We start from the raw sequence: 22,303 nt of genomic DNA, 5'->3' as shown, positions 1-22,303 counted from the left end.
TGAAAATTTTGAACTAAAATCATTAATATACACTAAACTGTTTGTGAAATAATTTACAAATCGAGCTCTGCTTAACCACACACACACCACACACACACATGTCAAATGCCAAATGTCTTTATCAAGATGTGCTTCGACACAAGGTCAAGTGGCCCATTTCTGATGTCAGGCTTAAGAAGCTCATGTAATGTCATTTTTAAGCTTGTGGGGCAGCTCTAATAATGGGATTTCCTTTCATTGACAAAGCTCCAGATCAAAAGAGGTGGGGTTCAGAACTAGTCTTAATCCTTGTTTGGGAAGCTTTCTTATTTAGTTCTGTTTTAACATTTTCTCTGATTTTGTGTGGACAGGGTTTCAGTATAGATGAGCTGGTCTGTGCCACACATTGACAATGATAAGGTATAAATTAGCTGTACATTTCAGAGTAAAAAAACTGTCTATCATCATTTGTCATAGTAGCTTATTAAAGTAGGTTTAACATATGTATATTAATTATTTTTAACATTGATTATTATAATTATCAAAACTTTAAAACATTAATTAACAGACTTTTCCAATTTGTTAAATGGGGAAAGATAATATTTACTGTTACATTAATTAATTAATTTATATATATATATATATATATATATATATATATATATACACACAAGCAAGTCAAATAACCCTGACCGATGACAAGAAAATTCTCCATTGTTCAGAGTGTGGGAAGAGTTTTACTATAAAAACTATCAAAAACCGCCAGCTTATTTACACAGAAGAAAAATGCCATTTCTGGCAAATGACACCAGCTTCTTCACACGGGAGACAACCCATATTCCTGTCCAGAGCGTGGACAAGTTTTAAACGAAAATGTTCTCAAATGACATGAGCTCATTTACACAGGAGAGAGGCTATAACTGCTCAGACTGTGAGAAGAGTTTTACTGATTCAGGTCATTTTCAATCACTCCAGCGACTTTACGCAGAACAGAAGCCGTATATCTGCTTAGAGTGTGGAAAGAGATTCAATACTCAAGACTCCTCTCCAAACCCACCAGCACGTTCACACTGGAGAGAAACCGTTTTCCTTCTCAGAATATGGGAAGAGTTTTGCTCAGCATTCTCATCTCAGAAACCACCAGTACATTCACACTGGAGAAGCCGCTCTACTGCTCAGACTGTGAGAAGAGTTTCACTGACTATAACAGCTTCATAAGACATCGGCGCACTCACACAGGAGAGATGTATACCTGCTCAGAGTGTGAGAAGAGTTTCACTGACTATAACAGCTTCACAAGACATCGGCGCACTCACACAGGAGAGATGTATACCTGCTCAGAGTGTGAGAAGAGTTTCACTGACTATAACAGCTTCACAAGACATCAGCGCACTCACACAGGAGAGATGTATACCTGCTCAGAGTGTGGGAAGAGTTTCAGGCAATCTAGATCTATTAACAAACACAAATGCAGTAGGAATCCTAATGAACTTAGCTTGTCAAAGCTTGATTATTATTGATTGTTGTAATATATAGTTTGCTGAACACATACTGTTTGTATATTTGTGTTCCTCTGTGATTGATTATTACATTTGTGATGATTATCATATGCTTAGTTTTGTCTTTAAGATTTCATAAAATTCTGATCTGAGAATTGTACGTATGGGAGATTTGTGATTGATGTCCTGGAAATTCATAGTATAGATTATGGATTATTCCTGGATAAGGGGATGTTTTAAACATTTATTCTGTTTCAACCACCAAACACCAATACAGCAAATGATACACTGATGCCTAACAATCCAGAGGACGTTGATGGAATCTTGGAAGTGAGAAATGGATTTTAGATATCAGCATGTACACAGCATGTTGTTGTGGAAATCATCCCATAATATTTGAGATATCTTGTGTATATAATGCTCATACAATTTGAAATAAGATAAGATAAGATAAGATAAGATAGTCCTTTATTAGTCCCGCAGTGGGGAAATTCACAGTGTAACAGCAGAAAGGGATAGCAGGACACTCAGTTACAAAAATGGTCATTTTCTGTTTTTCTCTCCAGAACGTCTGGTCTCTTCTGAGTTTTTTCACTATAATTTCCAACCTTATTTACTGATGTACTGGTGTCTGTTCAGCATTTTATACATGCAACTGAGCATGGCAAGATGCTATTGATTAAATGTATAATATTGGCAAATGAAATATCTTCAGATTTGTAGATCCATGACCCACAAAACCACCTTGTCCTTTATACTTTAAAACAAACTGGTAAAATATTCCACTAATGAATATTCCTTTACTTTTAACAGATTAGAAATGTAAACAGCTCTTCTGCTTGTGTGGATTGGTGGAAAGCTTTATGCCTTAAAATTCACTAAAGGCAGAGTTTGGTCTGCTTGTTTCTTTGTTTGTTTTTGTTTGTTTTGTGTTTCATCTTTTATATTTTTTGGCACATAATTAGCAAATATAACAAGGAGTTGTTTTGCAGTAAACTGCACCAATTGCAGAACGGATGGATGGAATTTTTTTTAATTTAGAGGGGATTAAATACTTTTGCTAAAAATAGCCAGTGGTGGCTCAGTGGTTAGAGCACTGACCTACTGGCGACAGGGTTGTGGGTTTGAGACCTGGGCTGGACGTTTATAAACATGGAACCCATCTATAAGAGGCTTCTTTGAGGGTAATGCCCTTTTTAAACAGTGAGGGGCGACAGTACATCACAACAGCACTGCAACCTAATCAGAACAAGAAGAAAGGATAGAAGAAGAAGGAGAGTGAGTGAGTGAGTGAGTGAGAGAGAGAGAGAGAGAGAGAGAGAGAGGTCTTAGCCCAAAAGGTAAAAACAAAGAGCTTCTTAATATTTGCTCGTCTTCGTGTTTGCAGTTATCAGTGGCTATTAGATGGTGAGACCTCTGAGAGGTTCATATAGATAATAACAGAAACTGGGCTACATCATATACATTGTAACGTAGACCCAGATTTAGCTGGTAACGTTGAGCTAACGGTAGTTTCTGTAGTCTCTGCTTTTGTTAATATTCTCCTGGTAGCAGATCATTTCACTGGGCATTAATACAGGACACTGACAGCCTTTTTACTGTATTTACTGTGGTGTTTAATGATAGTAACAGACTGTTTCCCTTCCAGGCGTTAAGCCAAGTACTGTGTTTTTCCCTGTGAATAATCTCCAGTCAGAATGTGGTGGAGTTCAGGACTAGGCTTAATCCTTGTCTTTCGTATTTTCATTGTTTTTGTGTGCACAGGAGTTCAGTGAGGGTGAGCAGGTCTGTGGATGTTGGTGCGCAAGCTAGCTTCACAATAAACAAGCTTAGTTTATCTGTGCAGGTAAGAGAGAAGGCCAGCTCATCATTTCAGCCACCAGTGTTTATTTTAATTATTCCGAACTAATACAGCTAAATAAGAGGCAGACAGTAGAAGCAGTTTAAAATTTCTTTTCCAATTTTATATGTGTAGTAAAATTATTAATATCTTATTATTATTATTATTATTGGCGTCTACCATTTAGGTAAAATGGGGAAACTTTACTGTTTCATTTAATTTCTGCCTATGTAACCATATCACAAAATGTTAATTTTGCTAGTACACATTCACAGCCTTATTTTAAGTGTGTTTTAAGTCAAATACTGTGAAAAACAAAATTGGTCTTTAGCAGGTTTAAACAAAATAAATACAACCTCAGATGAACAATACCACATGACAAATTACACATTGTCATTATTTATCAAAAACTAGGCCTGCAGTAAATATCTGTAAAACTGCAGAAGCAGTGTGTAGAAAAGTGCACCCTTTCTGCATCCATAGGAATTAAGAAGGGAGGCTGCAGCCAGGTGCTACTCATCAAGTGCCCTTGATTAATTGATCATCAGCAAGTGTGACCACCTCTATAAAAGCAAAAAGTTATTTTTTGCTGGAGGAAAGACATTAGCCGTGTTCTTAGAGAAGCGATTATCGCTGTCCTTCAACATGGGAAGGGTTGTAGGGCCATTTCCAAACAATCTGAAGTCCGTCATTCTACAGCAAGAGAGGTTATTAACAAGTGGTAAACATGTCAGGACAGATGCCAGTCTTCCCATGAGTGGATGTCCCAGCAAATTCACCCCAGGGTCAGGCCGTGCACTGCTCTGAGAAATTGGGGGAAAACACAGCCAACATCTCAGACTCTACAGGCTTTAGTTTGCATGTTGTGTGTTTATGACAGTTTAATTAGAAAAAAGCATTGTTCGGATGGTTGCCAGGAGAATTTTTAATTTTTTTTCCTTAAAAGAACATGGCAGCACGGCTTACGTTTGCAAAGTTGCATCTGAGCAAACCACAAGATTTCTAGAATAATGTCCATTAGACAGACAAGACCAAAGAGGAGATGTTTAGCCATACTGTACAGTGCAACATTTGGCCAAACTATGCATATCAGTACAAACCCGTCATACCAACTACCATGCATGGTTGATGAGGAGGAGGATGATTTAGGCTTGTTTAGCAACCACAGGACCTGAGCAACTCAGTCAAAATGCTGACCATGGACTTTTGGATTCATTTTTGTTAAATAAATAATGAAACAGTTGAATCTGTTGTGGTGTTCATCTGAGGTTGCATTTATCTCATTTTAATACCTGCTAAGGATTTATGTATAACCATAGAATTCAAAGAGGTGTGTTTTTTCACATGACTATGTTACTGAAAGTGTTTAGTTTTGTACACTGTATGCTTTAGCTATGCTTTATGCGTCTCCAAGAGTTGTTATTTCTTGCAGGTCACTTTAAGTGTAATATATAATTTTCTCCGTTTTCTCTTCCAGAAATACCAAGTTTATTCACTTCTTCAAAAGCATCAAATAATCACACATCTCACAGACAGCGAAAATATGGCGTCTAGCAGCTGTGACACTCTCCAATCAAACACTGATCAACAAACACAGATCAATACAGACGAGAAGACAGTACTCCACTTCCCCGAGTGTGCAAAGGGTTTTACTGCACCAACCGGCCTTCGCATGAAAGATCAGCCATACATCTGCTCAGACTGTGGGAAGAGTTTTGCTGGCCATAACAGCTTCAAACGCCATCAGCGCATTCACACGGGAGAAAAGCCGTATGACTGCTCAGAATGTGGGAAAAGTTTTCGTCATCTTAATGATTTCCAAGCACACCAGCGCCTTCATGCGGGGCAGAAGCCGTATTCTTGCTCAGTCTGTGGGAAGAAATTCAATACCCAGAGTAATCTCCAGACCCACCAACGAGTTCACACAGGAGAGAAGCCGTATTCCTGCTCAGAGTGTGGGAAGAGTTTCGCTCAACATAACAGCCTGAAAAACCACCAGCTCCTTCACACAGGAGAGAAACCGTTTTCCTGCTCAGAGTGTGGGAAGAGTTTTACACGGAGACATGTTCTTGAGCGACATCAGCGTATTCACACAGGAGAGAAGCTGTATGACTGCTCAGAGTGTGGGAAGAGTTTCACTGATCTAGGTAATTACCAAGCACACCAGCGCCTTCACACGGGACAGAAGCCGTATTCCTGCTCGGAGTGTGGGAAGAGATTTAATACTCAGAATCATCTTCAAACCCACCTGCGTGTTCACACTGGAGAGAAACCGTATTCCTGCTCAGAGTGCGGGAAGAGCTTTGCTCAACGTATTAATCTCAGAAACCACCAGCGCATTCACACCAGAGAGAAGCCCTTCTCCTGCTCAGAGTGTGGGAAGAATTTTACACGAAAGTATGTTCTCGAACGGCATCAGGTCGTTCACACTAGAGATAGGCTTTATGACTGCTCAGAATGTGGGAAGAGTTTCGTTGATTCAAGTAAATTCCAGACGCACCAGTGCCTTTATTCAGGACAGAGGCCGTTTGTCTGCTTAGAGTGTGGAAAGGGATTTAATACCGAGGATAATCTCCAAACCCACCTGCGTGTTCACACTGGAGAGAAACCGTATTCCTGCTCAGAGTGCGGGAAGAGTTTTGCTCAGCAAATTAATCTCAAAAACCACCAGCGCATTCACACGGGAGAAAAGCCATTCCCCTGCTCAAAGTGTGGAAGGTGTTTTAATAGCCAGAGTAATCTCCTACAGCACCAACGCATTCACTCAGGAGAGAGGTATATCTGCTCAGAGTGTGGGAGGAGTTTTACTCTACCTAGTAATCTCAGAAAGCACCAGCGTCTTCACACAGGAGATAAGCCATACAGCTGCTCAGACTGTGGGAAGAGTTTTCGCCAACATTGCCAACTCCAAGCACACCAGCGCATCCACACAGAAGAGAAGTATATCTGCCCAGATTGTGGGAAGAGCTTCAGGCAGTTGAGCTCTATTGAAACACACAAATGCAGTGGCAGTCTCCGTGAGCTTACCTTGTCAAATACATGATTGTTGCATGTTTGTTGTGATATTGAGTCTACTCACCATTTTATTCATTTGGACCTTTTTGATATTCTAAGACTTTGTATGCCTGTGGTTCAGTAGTATAGCTGCAATTATCAATACATCAAAATATTAAGTATTCTACTATAATAGCTATAGATTCTAGTTTTGGCTTTAGTTCTTTTGGATTTATGTGTGAAGAAGTCACTACAAATGATCTGAGGAAAGAAACATTCTTCCTTTATAAGCTCACCAAAAGAAGAAGCATGAGGACATTTTTACTAATTATGTGTGATTATTATTTGTGATTGGTTAACAGAAGAGAGTGCTGGAAGTTCATAGTATAAATTATGAATTTCTCCTGAATTAAGAGATGTGTTTTATACATGCATGCTTTATTAACCACCAAACACAACAGATGGGACACTGATGATTACCAATGCAGAGGACGTTGATGGAATCTTGGAAGTGATATATTCAATATCAACATGGACACATGCAGATGTTCTGTGGAAATCATCACAGGATATCTGAGATTGTCTTGTGTAACCCATGCTCATTTTTTGTTTTTGTGAATGGTATTCTTTCCAGAATCTTAGAGAATTCCCTTCGTTCTGGTCTGTTCTGCAACATGACCTTAGGTAGTCTTAGTTGCCAGACTGTAAAACAGTGGTCTCCAACCATACACTTGGAGATCTACATTCCTGCTGGTTTCATTTGACCATTTGCACTCAAGATGGAAAGTAAATGTCATCTTTCTCATAGATGTAAATGTGATCTAAACATCAAGATTAGCTAGTTGTGCTCAACCTTTTTTTGAACATGCCACAGAGCATGGTAGGATGCTCTTTGCATAAATATGGTACACCATACATTTGCCTGGAAACTTTGACATTAGATGCTCCAGTCATTTATTCAAGTTTTTTCTTTAATGTGTCAGCAACCTGTTTGTATTTCTACTGTCTATACCGGAAGTGTGGTTTGTTGGTATGTGTGGGATTAAAGAGTCCCGTTTCTTGGCATGATAGGACTAGATCATCTTTCTGTAGATGTAGTTTGTTATTTATTAGAATTTGAAAGTAATATTTAACAACTTACAACTGAGTTGCAATTAACCATATGTGATAAAAAAAATACTGTATAAACACTAAATACATACTAACTAAACTTAAAATTACTTTGACGTAACACTGACAAACTCTAAAACTGTTTTAGAGTGATTTTAAAAGTTACTCAGAATATTCCTGTACTTTTGCGGTTTAGAAATAAACAGTTTTCCTGCTTGTGTATAAAGTTTTCTGTTGGTGTAGAGCTTTATGTCTCCAAATAGGGTCACTTCCTTGCCGGCCTAGAAGAGGCAGTTTTGTCTACTGATTGACTGGCACACTGTTGAAATGCACATTGTCTTGAAGAGGCCTTTTCTTTTACTGATTGCCTGAGGACTACATCTTGCCACTAAGCTAAGTGTGTATATATGCTGCCAAAAGGAAATGTAATCAGAGTTGGCCCAAGGTATAGGTGATATAGGCAAATGTTAGAGGCCCTGTCCATAGGGGTGCCCAGGCATCCCAATAGAGTAAAAAAAGTGGGGAAATCTTATTACTATTAGTATTAATATTATTGTACTGTTGTTTCTAACTATTCTTTTTTCCCACAAAAAAAAAACAGGAGAGTGCTTTGACCAGGATAAAGCATAGAGTTTGGCAGTCATGAAGCTCATTATAAATCATCATTACAGTGCAAGATATGCTAATGTGGAGCTTCCAGGGAAGGGTTGTCATTTTGTACTGGGGAGAAAGGGCAAATGCAAGAAATGGAAAGGACACGGTAAAAGGTCATGTAAGCTCAACTTGCTAGTGTGGTGATAGCTCAGCTCTGCTAGCATGGTAATCATGGCTCGCTTAGTAGAAACTAGCATTACCTTTGCGAGGCTAACACTTAAAAGTGAATTGCAGGGTTTCTGTATTAAAAGCATGATATGCTGGGATATGTTCATCATTTTGTGACTGTATATCATATTTTATGCAAGCTACAGCTCAGCTGTCCAGGCGTTTGAAAAAAAAAAAAGATCCTGTGGTGAATTTTTTACTTTCTGGACCAGACTTTTCCATCTCTACTGACAAACAAGACATATAAACCAATGTGGACTGGTTCCTGGTTTCCGTAACTCTGCTCTACGTTTTGCTGTAGCACAAGTTCACATAATAGAACCTGCATGTTAACAAGGACATTGATACAAAGCCCCAAGCCCTGGGCCCTTCACATCTAAAGACTTGTATATGGTGCTCTTATTTAAACATGTGGTCGATATTTTAAGGCTCTGAGAGGAAGAATTGAGTCCTTTTCCAGAGAGGGGCACATGAAAATGCACAAGAAACATAAATAATAATAATTTTGTTATATATAACTATTATTGATACTGTATAGTTATATATAGTTAATATTTTATGCTATACCCCCTTTTAAATAAACAGGGGTTTGGACAATTGAGTAGTTTGGCAAAAAGAGTTGTGGGGCCTAAAATCCAAGGCAGTGCATGTGCTACAGATACTATGAATGCATACTGCTGTTACCCCTCTGGAGGTTGAATGAATGCATTAATTATGTGCATCACCTAGATCTAAAAAGATCTAAACTAGACCTATTGTCTAGTGGTTAAGGAAAGATATTATTTACATAAGAAAAGGTTGTCAGACGCAAAATGTGGAAACTTTACATACTTCCTCTATGATGGAGCAAGAGAGAGAGAGAGAGGCTGACTTCTCTATGGGAGGCTTTTTTGAAAGGCTGGTGTAATGTCTTTTTTAAAAAGTGAGGGGCAGTAGCACACCACTGCAGCACCTTACCTCACAAGAAGAAGAGGAAGAAGAAGAATGGAGAGAGAGAGAGAGAGAGAGAGAGAGAGAGGATTGGCTCTGAAGGTAAAAATAATCTTGTTCATTTTTGTGTTGTCATTTTCCAGTGTTCCTCAGATAGTCAGAGATATTCATGTAGGTAATAATAGGTAATAATAACTAGTCTATAGCACATAGCTAAATGACAATGTAGCACCAGTTTAGCTGAGTAAGCCAATGGTGGGTCTTGTATTTGTGTTTTTGCTCTTATTCTCTTATTAGCAGAGCATTTTATTGGGTAGTAACACAAGTCCTGAAAAGCTGTTAACAGTATTAACTGTGGTGTTTTTAAAACTTGAGTCAAGTAAACAATAAATAGTAAATAGTATTTTCACTTAGAGTGTGGTGAAGTTCAGGACTAGGCTTAATCCTTTTCATCCTTCCCAGTGCTATTTAATATTTTTGTTTGTGGACAGGAGTACAGTGTGGATAAGCAAGTTTAGAGTAAAGGGCAGCTCATCATTTCATCCACCAGTGTTTATTTTAGTTATTCAAAATAAATACAGCTAATTGAAAGGCAGACGATGACAGATGTTGCTTTTTTAACTTTTTTTTTTTTTACTTTATTGGTTACGTTCAACCCTGAACTGTAGCTTCTGCCATCTATATTTTCTTTTCTTTCATCAAAATAGTGTACATTATTGTTTATAGCACTTATAGTATGTTTCATATAAATCTTATATATTATTGTTAATAAAGTATTTGGAAATCCGTTTAATTATCAGCATCTACCAATTTGTTAAATGAAAAAAAAAATAGATTTACTGTTTCCTCCATTTTCTTTCCACATAAACCATATTACTAATGTGAATTCTGCTTGTACACATTCACATCCATCTTTTAAATGTGTTTCAAGTCAAATGTGTCACTGAAGGCATCCACAACAATTCCCTTTTCTTTTCTAGAAAAAACAAGTTTCTGTTTGCCTCTACACACAATATAGTCCTGCATCAGACAGCTGAGAGAGGATGGCGTCTAACAGCTGTGACATTCTCCAATCAGACGAGAAGAAACTTCTCCACTGCTCAGAGTGTGGAAAGGGTTTTACTACACAAATGGGCCTCAAAGGGCACCAGATCATTCACACAGGAGAGAAGTTGTATAGCTGCTCCGACTGTGGGAAGAGTTTTGCTCACTGTAACAGCTTCAAACGACATCAGCGCATTCACACAGGAGAGAAACCGTATGACTGCTCAGAGTGTGGGAAGAGTTTCCGTTATCTAAGTAATTTGCAGGCACACCAGCAACTTCACGCAGAACAAAACCTGTATTCCTGTTTGGAGTGTGGGAAGAGATTTAATACTCAGGGTAATCTCCAGACCCACCAACGTATTCACACTGGAGAGAAACCGTATTCCTGCTCTAAATGTGGGGAGAGTTTTGCTCATCATATCAGCCTCAAAACCCACCAGCTTCTTCACACAGGAGAGAAACCATATTCCTGCTCAGAGTGTGGGAAAAGTTTTACATGGAAGTATGTCCTTGAACGCCATCAGCGCATTCACACAGGAGAGAGGCCGTATGACTGCTCAGAGTGTGAGAAGAGTTTCACTGATCTAAGTAATTATCAGGCACACCAGCGACTTCACATGGGACAGAAGCCGTATATCTGCTTAGAGTGTGGGAAAAGATTCAATACTCAGAGTCATCTCCAAACCCACCTGCGTGTTCACACTGGAGAGAAACCGTATACCTGCTCAGAGTGCGGAAGGAGTTTTGCTCAGCATATTAATCTCAGAAACCACCAGCGCATTCACACTGGAGAGAAACCCTTCTCCTGCTCAGACTGTGGGAAGAGTTTTAATAGCCAGAGTAATCTCATACAGCACCAGCGTGTTCACACAGGCGAGAAACCGTATTCCTGCTCAGGGTGTGGGAAGAGTTTCAGGCAATTAAGATCTATTAAAGCTCACAAATGCAGTTTTTTGTAGTATTTAATGAACTTGACGTTTTATTCATTTGATCTTTTTAGTATTCTAAGATGTCTGTCAGGTGATTTGTATGCATTGTAGTGAATACAATTATCAACATATTAGTATTCTGGCATAATGGCTGTAGAGTTATGATAATCCATATTCTAAATCATAGATTTTTCCTAAATTAAGGGAAATGTGTATTCTATTTCAACCACCAAACCTCAACACAACAGAGAACATCAGTGCCTTCCAATGCAGAGAACATTGATTGAATCTTTGAAGTGAGATATGGATTTTAGATGTCAGTGTGGAAATCATAACAGATTATTTCAGAATCAGATTCAGAATCTCTTTATTTATCCAAGTGTGTTACACATATAAGGAATTTTACGTGGTGAGAGGAACACAAGTATGACGTAACAAGCTTAGCTCTGAACATGTAACATACAAGTAAAAAAAATTACTGACTCTGAATCTAAACAAAGATTCATACATCTGTAATAGAACAGTATTTACATGAATTCATATGTGGAAATCTGAAATCTAGAGCTATCTGTGTGTAGACACTAGTTTTTTGACTTATGTAGTTTACCATATAGGGAGTAAAAAGGTGTCAGAAACATTGGCTTTTTTTCCACTGCATGGCCAAATTGTTACCCTCGGTGCTCAGAACTGTTCAGGCCTTAAGTGGAAAAGAGGCCATGCATGCATTGTGATTTCAGTGTTTTCATTAAGCTTAGTTTTCACTGTCCACACAACGACAATGACCAAAAACGGAGGGGAGGCCAAAATGCAGACAAAAATATATATTTGTTTATGTGTGGACTGGGCCCATAGTTGCAACACCCAGATTGTAACACAGCTTGTTAAACATATTTTCTAGAAAGTGTATGCTATGTTTCTCATTGATCTTAACGTGATGGTTGGTTAACTCTGTTCCTGTTAAAACACCCTCTTTCAACATTACTTTTTGTTACTTTTGTTATTGCCTTGATCCAGAATCAAGGTCAGCTGGTTCTCCTTGATATTTAGATACTTGCCACAGAGAATGGTAGGATGTTTATTCCTTAAATCTGTGCTTATGTTTCACAGTTGCATCTCTGGTAGAGCTTTGCTCAAGATATTAATCTTAGAGAGCCCCTAGCACATTCACAGAGGTGATAAAACTGCTGCTCAGACTGTGAGAAGAGTTTTCGTCAGTGTTGTCAACTCCGAGCACACCAGCGTGTTCACACTGGGGAGAAACTGTATTCTTGCTCAGACTGTGAGAAGAGTTTCAGGCAATTAAGATCTATTAAAATACCTTGTGAAAAACATGATTGCTATGGAAATTATGTGGATTTGTATGTCTGTATGATTGATTATATTATATACATATTATGAGGTAATGGCTATAGATTCTAGTTTTGTATATGAAATATTGTTTAATGTTGTGAAACTTGTGTGGATCACAAAGCTTATAATACATGACCATTATGCGTGTTTTTCCCCATAATTTCCAACCATTTACTGTTTTTACAGATCTACATGTAAAGGTCACTTTAGTCACTTTAACAATATTAGACAGAATTGAGATACAAAAAAAAAAAAATTATATATGCATCTATACAGAGCATAGATAATTTGTAATTTCTTAAATGTATAATGCATTACATTTGACTGGAATCATCTGCACTTATGTTTCTCCAGTCATTCATTCAGATCTGTCCTTCAATATTTCAGCCACCTTGTACCTCTATGGTTGAGACCGGAGGTGTTGTTTATTGGAATATGGTGGGATTTTAACAGTCCCATCTCTGATATCATTTTACACGATTAGAATAAATCTTTTGTCTGTAAATGGTAATGTTTTTTTAGCTGATCTTGAAATTTAAGAAATTAAGTTATATTTAACCACATGTGATGTGTGATGCATGTTGTATGAATTCCAAATTAACATGTTATTTTTAAATAACATTAGTGAGCTGTTTTAGACATATTTTGAAAGCTATTAATGGATAATCCTGTACTTTTTACAGTTTAGAAACATAAACAGTTCTCCTGCTTCTGTTAAATGTTTTCCATTGGCGTAGAGCTTCATGTCCTTACTAGATTGACTTTTTTTAAACTTGTGTTTCTACAGATACTATCAGTGTATACTGCTGTTTTCACGATGAAGGTTGGATGGGTGTACATTTGTGTGTAGCCTGTATGATTGTGGCAAAATATTACTTACACTTAGAAGAGACTGTCTGAAGCAAAAATTGGACTTTGGAGGTCAATTTGGAGGTCAGAGATACTTGGAAATAAGAGGTTTATTAGAGAAACTGGTGTAATGCCCTTTTAAACAGTGAGGGGCAGCAGTAGACCATTGCAGCACTTTACCTCCCTAGAAGAAGAAAAAAGTGGAAGGAGAGAAAGCCCAGACTTAGCTCTGAAGGTAAAAACAAAGAGCTTTTTAATATTTGCTCATTTTTGTCTTTTCATCTCCCAGTTTCCATTAGATGATAAGAGTGATGAGATGTTTGAGTAGCTGGTAATAAACACTAGGCTGCAGCATATAGCTAAATGGCAGTGTAGGACCGGGTTTAGTGTTTCCCCCTATGTCCTGGAAGCAGAGCATTTTATTAGGCTTTAACACAAGACTAGAAAGACTGTTAACAGTATTTACTGTAGGGTGTAAATCTTGAGTCTAGTAAATATCAACAGACAGGGTTCCTAGTCAGGGATAAAAGCTTTAGTCTAAATGTGGGAGTTCAGGATTAAGCTTAATCCTTGTCTTGAAAGCCCTCTCTTTTAAGCTTAAAGCTTAAACTTCGACTAGATACTGTAGAAATACTGTAGAAATACTGTAGAAACTGTCTAAAACCAGGCTAAAGATGAGGCTTAGCTTAGCTGAGCTTTATACTCCTATTAGGAACTTCGGGTCTAAGAAGACTTCATAAAAATGACCCAAAGCTAATTAGTTTCATCATATGTTCGTTTTTACTGGATTATCTTGTCATCTAAGGTCATTAAATAGTCGAAATTTGAGTATTGCTACTCATGTAGCTAGCTAGCTAATGCTACCGCGCACTAAAGTGACGTCATCCGCCTTATAAACAACCGCCCAGTCCAGCACGCTTCAACCACCCTGGTCAGGTTGGTCATGCTGATATATCAGCTTAGCCATCTTACTCAAATGAAGGCATGCTGAACTGCTCAACCAGCTCGGTCAGTTTTTTGCCTGGATGACCACCATCTCAACCTGCTTGCCCATCATGGACCACCAGCTTAGATCATCTCAAACCAGTTACCAGTAGAAGCTGGAGTCTATCTGGATTTTCCAGCAGGGAAGTAATGTAGGTGCGGTTATCTGTTTATCTAATGCGCATTGAAAGAATGTCACTAATGGTATATTGCTTAAGTTTTAATTTAGTCTATACAGTCATTATTTTCATTTTTTTAGTATTGAGCTGTATCTAAATTAGTCTGAACATCATTTACCTTTTAACTGTGGCCTCCGACCATTGTTATAATTACTGCATATCACTTTAACTGTAATATATCTTGTGTACTTTTCTTTTTCAGAAATACAAAGCTTAAATTTGTGTCTTCAAACACGTCAGATAGTCCCTTATCCAACAGCTGGAGTAAGGAGAGGTTACGAGTTGTGAGAGTATGGCGTCTAGCAGCTGTGATGCTCTCCAGTCAAACACTGTCCAGCAATCACAGAACTATACAGAAAAGAAGAAAAGTCATCACTGCTCAGAGTGTGGGAAGGGCTTTACTACACAAATCGGCCTCAAAAACCACCAGCTCCTTCACACAGGGGAGAAGCAGTATTCCTGCTCAGAGTGTGGGAAGAGTTTTGCTCAACATAACAGCCTGAAAAACCACCAGCTTGTTCACACAGAAGAGAAGCTGTATAGCTGCTCAGAGTGTGGGAAGAGTTTTACCCGGAAGTATGTCCTCGAACGACATCAGCTTATTCATACAGGAGAGAAGCCGTATGACTGCTCAGAGTGTGGGAAAAGTTTCCGACATCTAAATAATTTCCAAGCTCACCAGCGACTTCATGCAGGAGAGAAGCCGTTTTCCTGCTTAGAGTGTGGGAAGAGATTTAATATTCAGAATCATCTCCAAACCCACCTGCGTGTTCACACTGGAGAAAAACCGTATTTCTGCTCAGAGTGCGGGAAGAGTTTTGTTCAACATATTCATCTCAGAAACCATCAGCGAATTCACACAGGGGAGAAGCCCTTCTCCTGCTCAGACTGTGGGAAGAGTTTTAATAACCAGGGTACTCTCCAAACCCATCAGCACATTCACTCAGGAGAGAAGTACATCTGCTCAGAGTGCGGGAGGAGTTTTACTTTACCTAGTAATCTCAGAAAGCACCAGCGCCTTCACACAGGGGATAAACCATACTGCTGCTCAGTGTGTGAGAAGAGTTTTCGTCAACAGTGTCAACTCCAAGCTCACCAGCGCATCCACAATGAAGAGAAGCATATCTGCTCAGAGTGTGGGAAGAGCTTCAGGCAGTTAAGCTCTATTAAAACACACAAATGCAGTGGGAATCCTACTGAGGCTGCCTTGTCAAAATCATAATGTTTTTAAATACAATTTTGTTGTAATATTTAGTCTACTCATGAATATATACATTTTAACTTCTGCTATTTAAGGGATTCTAATATAGTGAGACTTTTTGTGTTTATGTCTGTTTAATTGATTATTATACAGCCTCTCGCAATAATGATGGAATCGCCACACTTCAGCCAGCTTTTAAAAACCTGGCAGAAATCACTGATATGAGACAATATTTTTCCAAATATTGACTTTGTGAAACAAATTTATTTGTTTAAATGTTTAAAAGTAATGGCATATTTGCCATTATGGGAATATTTGGAATAAAAAAAACTTACATTTGATCAAAGGTGGTACTTTGCTGCGCCTTCTCTGGGTTCCTTGACCGTAATGAAACAATATTCTACATCAGGCTGCTTCCAGATTTTGCAGGATGGGGAATTTATCCCAATGTCCACCATAAATGTTAAGTCAGATTGAGATCTTTACTGTTTGTTGGCCATGTCATTAAGTTGATATGCCTGTTTCTGGTAGAATGTTCTTCTGGTAACATATATATATATATATATATATATATATATATAGTATAAGTTCCCACATTATCTCTTTGTCCAATGCAGATTCACAATTCACCACTGAAGATTACCTTCATCGAGGGACCAGCAGTCCATGGTTGCTTCTCTTTAGCCCACTGCAACCCTGCTTAGGGTTACACATTACATTCAGTTGGTTTCTTACAGTCCTGTACCAGACATTGACTCCTGTGTCCTGCCATTTGTTTTTTTGTGGCATATTCATTCTTGAAGCAGTTTTATAATCCTTTCCATGGATTTAACAGGCAGTGCTCTTGTTGGGACCATTTTCTTTTTCATTTAGTCACGTCTGGCGGCTCATTAAAGAGTGGCAAACCCTCACTTTTAACAGCAGAACAGCAGGCCCCTGCCCACAAGTGGAGTAAAGTGTAATTTGAGTTTAAGTCTCTGTGTTTTCTTCCTTCTTTATAAGGTACTGTCGCCCCATACATGATTAGCATACTTATGCAACCGTTTATGCTGATAGATGAAAATATTTTCAAAATGAAGGCAATCTTCGATATTAAAAATATCCTGATACGTGTGAATCATTTGTATTTTAGACTGTATTTTAGTATTTTAGACAGCTATTTGTGTCAGAAATACCATAATTCCATAATGATTCCATAATTCTTCCTCAAATCAAACAAAAAAAGTAAAATTAAATTAAATGAGCTCTTATTTTTTAAATTAAAAATAAAATGTAATTAAGACTGTTCAGCTGTCTAACAACAGTGTTGTCCTATCTAAGATTTAGTTTTGTTTGCTACAAAGTAAAAAAAGCTGTCTTAACCTCCTACGAGTGTGGTGATTTCCTATTGTTTGCCTGGGGTTGGGTCTGTAACAATGATCCTGTAAGTATTTATGCTGTAATGGCTATATTATACTGTAGTTTTGTCTTTAGTTATTTAGGACTTATGAGCAATAAAGTGATTACACGAGGTCTGAGACACAAATTCCCTCCTCTTTAAATTTACCAAAAAAAAAGAAGTATGCTATGTAAACCACCAAACCCCAAGACAACAGGTGGAACAGTGATGGAATTGATCTTGATAAATTGGTATTAAAATGAATTTTAGACATAAACATGGACATGCATATATTTTGTAGAAATCGTCACAGAATATCGGAGATTGTCTTGTGAAGCTTGTGCTCATTCTGTTCAAAATTTGTTTCTACAGAATTTGTTTTAATAATTCCTTTTGTTCTGTTCTGCTCTGTAACATAACCTTAGGGAGTCTTGATTGCCAGACTGTAGTTTGGCAGTTACCTCCAACTCTCCACCTGGAGAGCGACCTTTCTATTGGGGTCAACTTACCATACACACTCACAATTAAAATCTCAAGATATTTAAATTCCACATTTTCTGCACAACAATATTTGTTCCCCAGTTTCATTTCTTCATTTCATGACACCTCTGGATTTGACCTTTTATCTCTCTTAAAGAATCTTTAATCCTCTTAATTTTTACTTCTTTCTTTTTTGTAATCTGCTGTATTGGTCATATAATGCATGACCACCATTACCATTAGGGAGAGTATGAGCCTCCTATGGGAGTAACCTGTGGGGGAGAGAGATTCATGGTTCAGTAAAGTGAAACAGTATTCACTTACCGGTAATGCATAAAAGGATATATGACATGTCTGTATGAATGAGGTCGTGCCTATTGTGTGTGTGTGTTTTGATATTAAATTTACCTCCTGGCCTATAGCAATGGTTTCACCCACTTTGATTAGGGGCGGGACTACAGGCTCAAAAGGAAAAAGAGATAGTCCTGTGGGGTGAACTGTTGGCAGAGACAGCCTTGCGCTAATGGGCTGCCCTGAGGCTGATGTGATGCCAAGGATATTTGTACGTTTGTAAAGAACTGCCGTATCTGATGGCGAGGGAAGAGTGGTCTAATGTTCTGGTGTACTGATTTACTTTTTAGATGTTTATTTATTTATTTTTTGTGTTGTGGACATTAATAAATTACACAGAGGTTTGAAAACCTACCTGGACGTTTCCTTTTCCATGCCCACACTCACCCACACGTAAACCCATTTCTACAACTGCATTATTGCAAAACTGAAAAACAATGAAATACATGTTTACTTCATCATTAAATAGAATTTAATATTCAATAAATGCTAAACCGGCAATCTGACAACAGCTGCAAATGTTAACCTGCTTTCAGTTAGGAGGGAGAAACTTAGAGAAGCATGTTTAAATAATGCAGTATACCTTCTTACTGTTTTACCACCCAGGCCTAGTGCCTATACCCTTAAGTATAACTGGCCTAATTTGTGTGTTTCTACAGATACACACTCTGGAGGATGTGCAGCATGTATCTGTTGAAGACAAAATGTCATATTTCAATTCCACTTTTCCAATTTCCAATTTTTCTGGAAGGCAGTATTTTTTCCCCCTGGTTTCATTTTTGCAGATATTGTTCTTATATATATATGTCCATGACTTCCCTGTCCCCTCTAGAATTCGCTTTTTTATTTTTAAATCTCTCTTAAATGGTTATCCTTCACTCCTTCATATCCTTCATTATGTTTAAGTACTAGAGTATACGTCCTTACTATTACACCGCCCAGGCCTGGTGCCTATACCCCTGGCCTGGCCCCGTGTTTATACTGTGTGATACTATCACTGCATACAGCTGTTACCTCTCTGGAGGCCGTGTGCTTGGAGTTGGCAATGTTGATGAAAACTCTTCTCACACACTGAGCAGCAGTATGGTTAATCAATACTAAAATAGTATTCACATAAGAAAAGATTGGTCCAAGAACTGTTTGGTCCAGGAGAGACCTCTAAATGAGAGAGACAGTTCTTTGAGAGGCTGATGTAATGCCTTTTTTAAACAATGAGGGGCAGCAAGTGCACCACTGCAGCACCTTACCTCAATAGAAGAAGAAGAGAAAGTAGAAGAAGGAGAGGGACTGAGAGGGAGGACTGGCTCTGAAGGTAAAAACAAAGACCTGCTCAGTGCATCCTCATCTTTGTGTTTCCACGTCCCAGTGTTTCTTAGATGCTACACATTCAGATATCCTCATGTAGATAATAATAAAAGCCAGGCTGCAGCATATAGCTACATGGTAATAATGGAGATCAAGGTGTAGCTGGGTAAGCAACTATCATTAGATAGTTCTTGTGTCTGTGCTTTTGTTTATGTTCTCCTGGCAGCAGAGAATGTTTAGGTATTAACACAAGATATGTAAAGCTATTAACATGTATGTACTGTATCTATAACGGGGATTAAGCCTAGTTATTTTCTGTTAGTTGAAAAATCAGTCAGAATGTGGTGGAGTTCAGGACTAGCTATAAGCCTTGTCTGGGAAGCCTTGTGTACTCTTTCAATATTAATATTATTATTATTTCTATATTATTATTAATAATAATGTGAATGAGAAGGTCTGTGGGTATTATCGCACAAGCTAGCTTCACAATAAACAAGCATAATTTATCTGTGCAGGTAAGAGAGAAGGCCAGCTCATCATTTCAGCCACCAGTGTTTATTTGAATTATTCCGAACTAATACAGCTAAATGAAAGGCAGATGTTCAAAAGGGGTTCAAAGAGATTCAAAACTTGAGTTTTTGATTTTTTTTGGGTTATGTACAACCCTCTAAGTAAAATTTTGTCATTTATTATTCATAGTAGTAGTTTATTAAAGTATGTTTAATATTTATTTATTTTAATTATGAATGTTGTTACAATATTTTGAAATTGGGAAAAGTTAAGATGACTGATGTACATTTAATATGGTGTCATCTTGTTGTTTACACTGCAAGTTTAGCTATTTCTGCCGTTTCGTGATGTTTTAACTCACTAAACAGATGTTTTCTGTGTTTGTTATATCTCAGCAAGTCGACTAGATAATCTGCGAATTATTCTCTGGGTTAAAATACTAAATCTGAAGAAATTTGAAGCATGAATTAAATGTCTCCAGCTGAAGTAGAGATCATAATGAGCTCATTTAAATATGTAGAAATGTGTTTATCCCGATGCTGACTGTTTCTGAGCAATAGTTTATTGATGCAGATAACAGCAGCATTGAAAATAACCATTATTGTATTTGTCTTTGGATTGGAAATAAAACATCCACATGTAGTTTAATACATAATAATACATCCATGCATGTAGCTTAATTGTTTCATTATTTATATTTCCAAAATGTCCAATTATATTTGCCATTTAAAGGGGATCTAACACACAATAAGAGACGTTTGTTCTGGGAGAAGGAGGCGGGTCTATTAAATAAGTAGATGTATCTGGCTCAGCCTCTGGTCTCTACTGCGCAGACTTATTTAGCAGTTACAGTGTACAACATAGTGGGCGATTTGTGCTTCATTTTTATAAAACAGAGGGCTATGGAACCAAGGCGTCCCATGTATTTCTACAGTAATTGGTCTGGACATTGTCTGCTTCATCTGTACTCCAACAATTGTCCAAATGTCCTGCAGATCACTTTCAGTGTAATACATTCTCTTCCCTTTTCTCTTCCAGAAACACCAAGTTTATATTTCCCTCTACAAACGCTTTAAATATCCCATATCCGACAGACGTTATCTGTGAGAGTATGGCGTCTAGCAGCTGTGAAACTCTCCAATCAAACACTGTCCAACAAACACAGATCAACACAGACGAGAAGAAAATTCTCCACTGCTCAGAGTGTGGGAAGGGTTTTACCACACAAACCGGCCTCAAAAACCACCAGTTCCTTCACACAGGAGAGAAGCCATACAGCTGCTCAGAGTGTGGGAAGAGGTTTGCCCACCGTAACAGTTTCAAACGACATCAGCGCATTCACACAGGAGAGAGGCCATATAACTGCTCAGAATGTGGGAAGAGTTTCCGTTACCTCAATCATCTCCAAGAACACCAGCGCCTTCACGCCGGAGAGAAGCCGTATTCCTGTTTAGAGTGTGGGAAGAGATTTAACACTCAGAGTCATCTCCAAACCCACCTGCGTGTTCACACTGGAGAGAAACCGTATTCCTGCTCAGAGTGCGGGAAGAGTTTTGTTCAACATATTCATCTCAGAAACCATCAGCGAATTCACACAGGGGAGAAGCCCTTCTCCTGCTCAGAGTGTGGGAAGAGTTTTAATAACCAGGGTACTCTCCAAACCCATCAGCACATTCACTCAGGAGAGAAGTACATCTGCTCAGAGTGCGGGATGAGTTTTACTTTACCTAGTAATCTCAGAAAGCACCAGCGCCTTCACACAGGGGATAAACCATACTGCTGCTCAGTGTGTGAGAAGAGTTTTCGTCAACAGTGTCAACTCCAAGCTCACCAGCGCGTTCACACAGGAGAGAAACCATATTCCTGCTCAGAGTGTGGGAAGAGCTTCAGGCAGTTAGGCTCTGTTAAAGCACACAAATGCAGTAGGAATTCCAATGAGTTTATTTTGTCAAAAGCATGATTTCTTTTATTGTATGTTTGTTGTAATATTTTGTGTACGTAACTTCTAATAATGAAGATAATGAAGTTTTTACTACCCTGAAACTGTGTCTTGAGATTTGTATGCCTCTATACAACAGTTACTTCCGGTCACGTAAGCCGAGATGGATTTATTTTATAAACACTGTATTGCTCAGTTGAACGGCTTTGCTTAAAATCATATTGGGAACCAAGAAGAGATGCCTTGAGCAAAAGGCAACAGGAATGACCTGAAACAAAACTAAAAGGATTGAGACAAGAATAAACAATCATAAACAGACAAGAAAAACTGAGTGTGAAACATTTAATTTTTTTAATGTTTAATTAGATGGTTTGTGTAAGGAGTTGGAGAAGGAACTGCGGGATGTGCAGTGGGTGAGTGGAGTGAGCAACAAGCTGCTTGTTAAGGTACTAATATTTGGCGAAAGGATATATAATATATAATATTTCACATGTCAGCTAACTTATTTCAGACTTTTTGAACTGTTTTTTAAAAGCATAAAAGCACACATGCAAAAAAATATGAAGTAACCTTAAATTGGTGAAAAACCTTTACTTCTACTTCTGTAAACTTTTAAAAGGTACTTTA

General features: G+C 38.2%; 2 protein-coding genes across 2 annotated transcripts; both read left to right on the top strand.

The window, feature by feature from the left end:
• The first annotated feature begins 2,760 nt into the window (after positions 1-2,760).
• On the top strand, positions 2,761-12,481 carry LOC140562169 (uncharacterized). Its single transcript, XM_072687605.1, has 4 exons — positions 2,761-2,818; positions 3,243-3,324; positions 4,796-6,357; positions 10,217-12,481. Exons 3-4 carry the CDS (start codon positions 4,862-4,864, stop codon positions 11,178-11,180), a joined length of 2,460 nt encoding a protein of 819 aa, XP_072543706.1. The 5' UTR covers positions 2,761-2,818; positions 3,243-3,324; positions 4,796-4,861; the 3' UTR covers positions 11,181-12,481.
• A 1,132-nt stretch (positions 12,482-13,613) lies between these two features.
• LOC140562166 (uncharacterized) lies at positions 13,614-21,780 on the top strand. The gene is made up of 3 exons (XM_072687598.1): positions 13,614-14,489; positions 14,715-15,721; positions 20,776-21,780. Exons 2-3 carry the CDS (start codon positions 14,805-14,807, stop codon positions 21,695-21,697), a joined length of 1,839 nt encoding a protein of 612 aa, XP_072543699.1. The 5' UTR covers positions 13,614-14,489; positions 14,715-14,804; the 3' UTR covers positions 21,698-21,780.
• The last annotated feature ends 523 nt before the right edge of the window (positions 21,781-22,303 follow it).

Source organism: Salminus brasiliensis, chromosome 9 (assembly GCF_030463535.1).
Source record: "Salminus brasiliensis chromosome 9, fSalBra1.hap2, whole genome shotgun sequence".
NCBI classification, from domain to species: Eukaryota; Metazoa; Chordata; class Actinopteri; order Characiformes; family Bryconidae; genus Salminus; species Salminus brasiliensis.
Note: the sequence above shows the minus strand (reverse complement) of the source record. Positions and strands in the feature narration are given on the sequence as shown.

Coding starts and splice junctions, on each gene's coding strand:
- LOC140562169 (XM_072687605.1), top strand. CDS start 4,862: ATGGCGTCTAGCAGCTGTGACACTCTCCAATCAAACACTGATCAACAA. Junction 6,358..10,216: donor GAGCTTACCTTGTCAAATAC/ATGATTGTTGCA, acceptor CAGCTGAGAGAG/GATGGCGTCTAACAGCTGTG.
- LOC140562166 (XM_072687598.1), top strand. CDS start 14,805: ATGGCGTCTAGCAGCTGTGATGCTCTCCAGTCAAACACTGTCCAGCAA. Junction 15,722..20,775: donor AATCCTACTGAGGCTGCCTT/GTCAAAATCATA, acceptor TTTCTCTTCCAG/AAACACCAAGTTTATATTTC.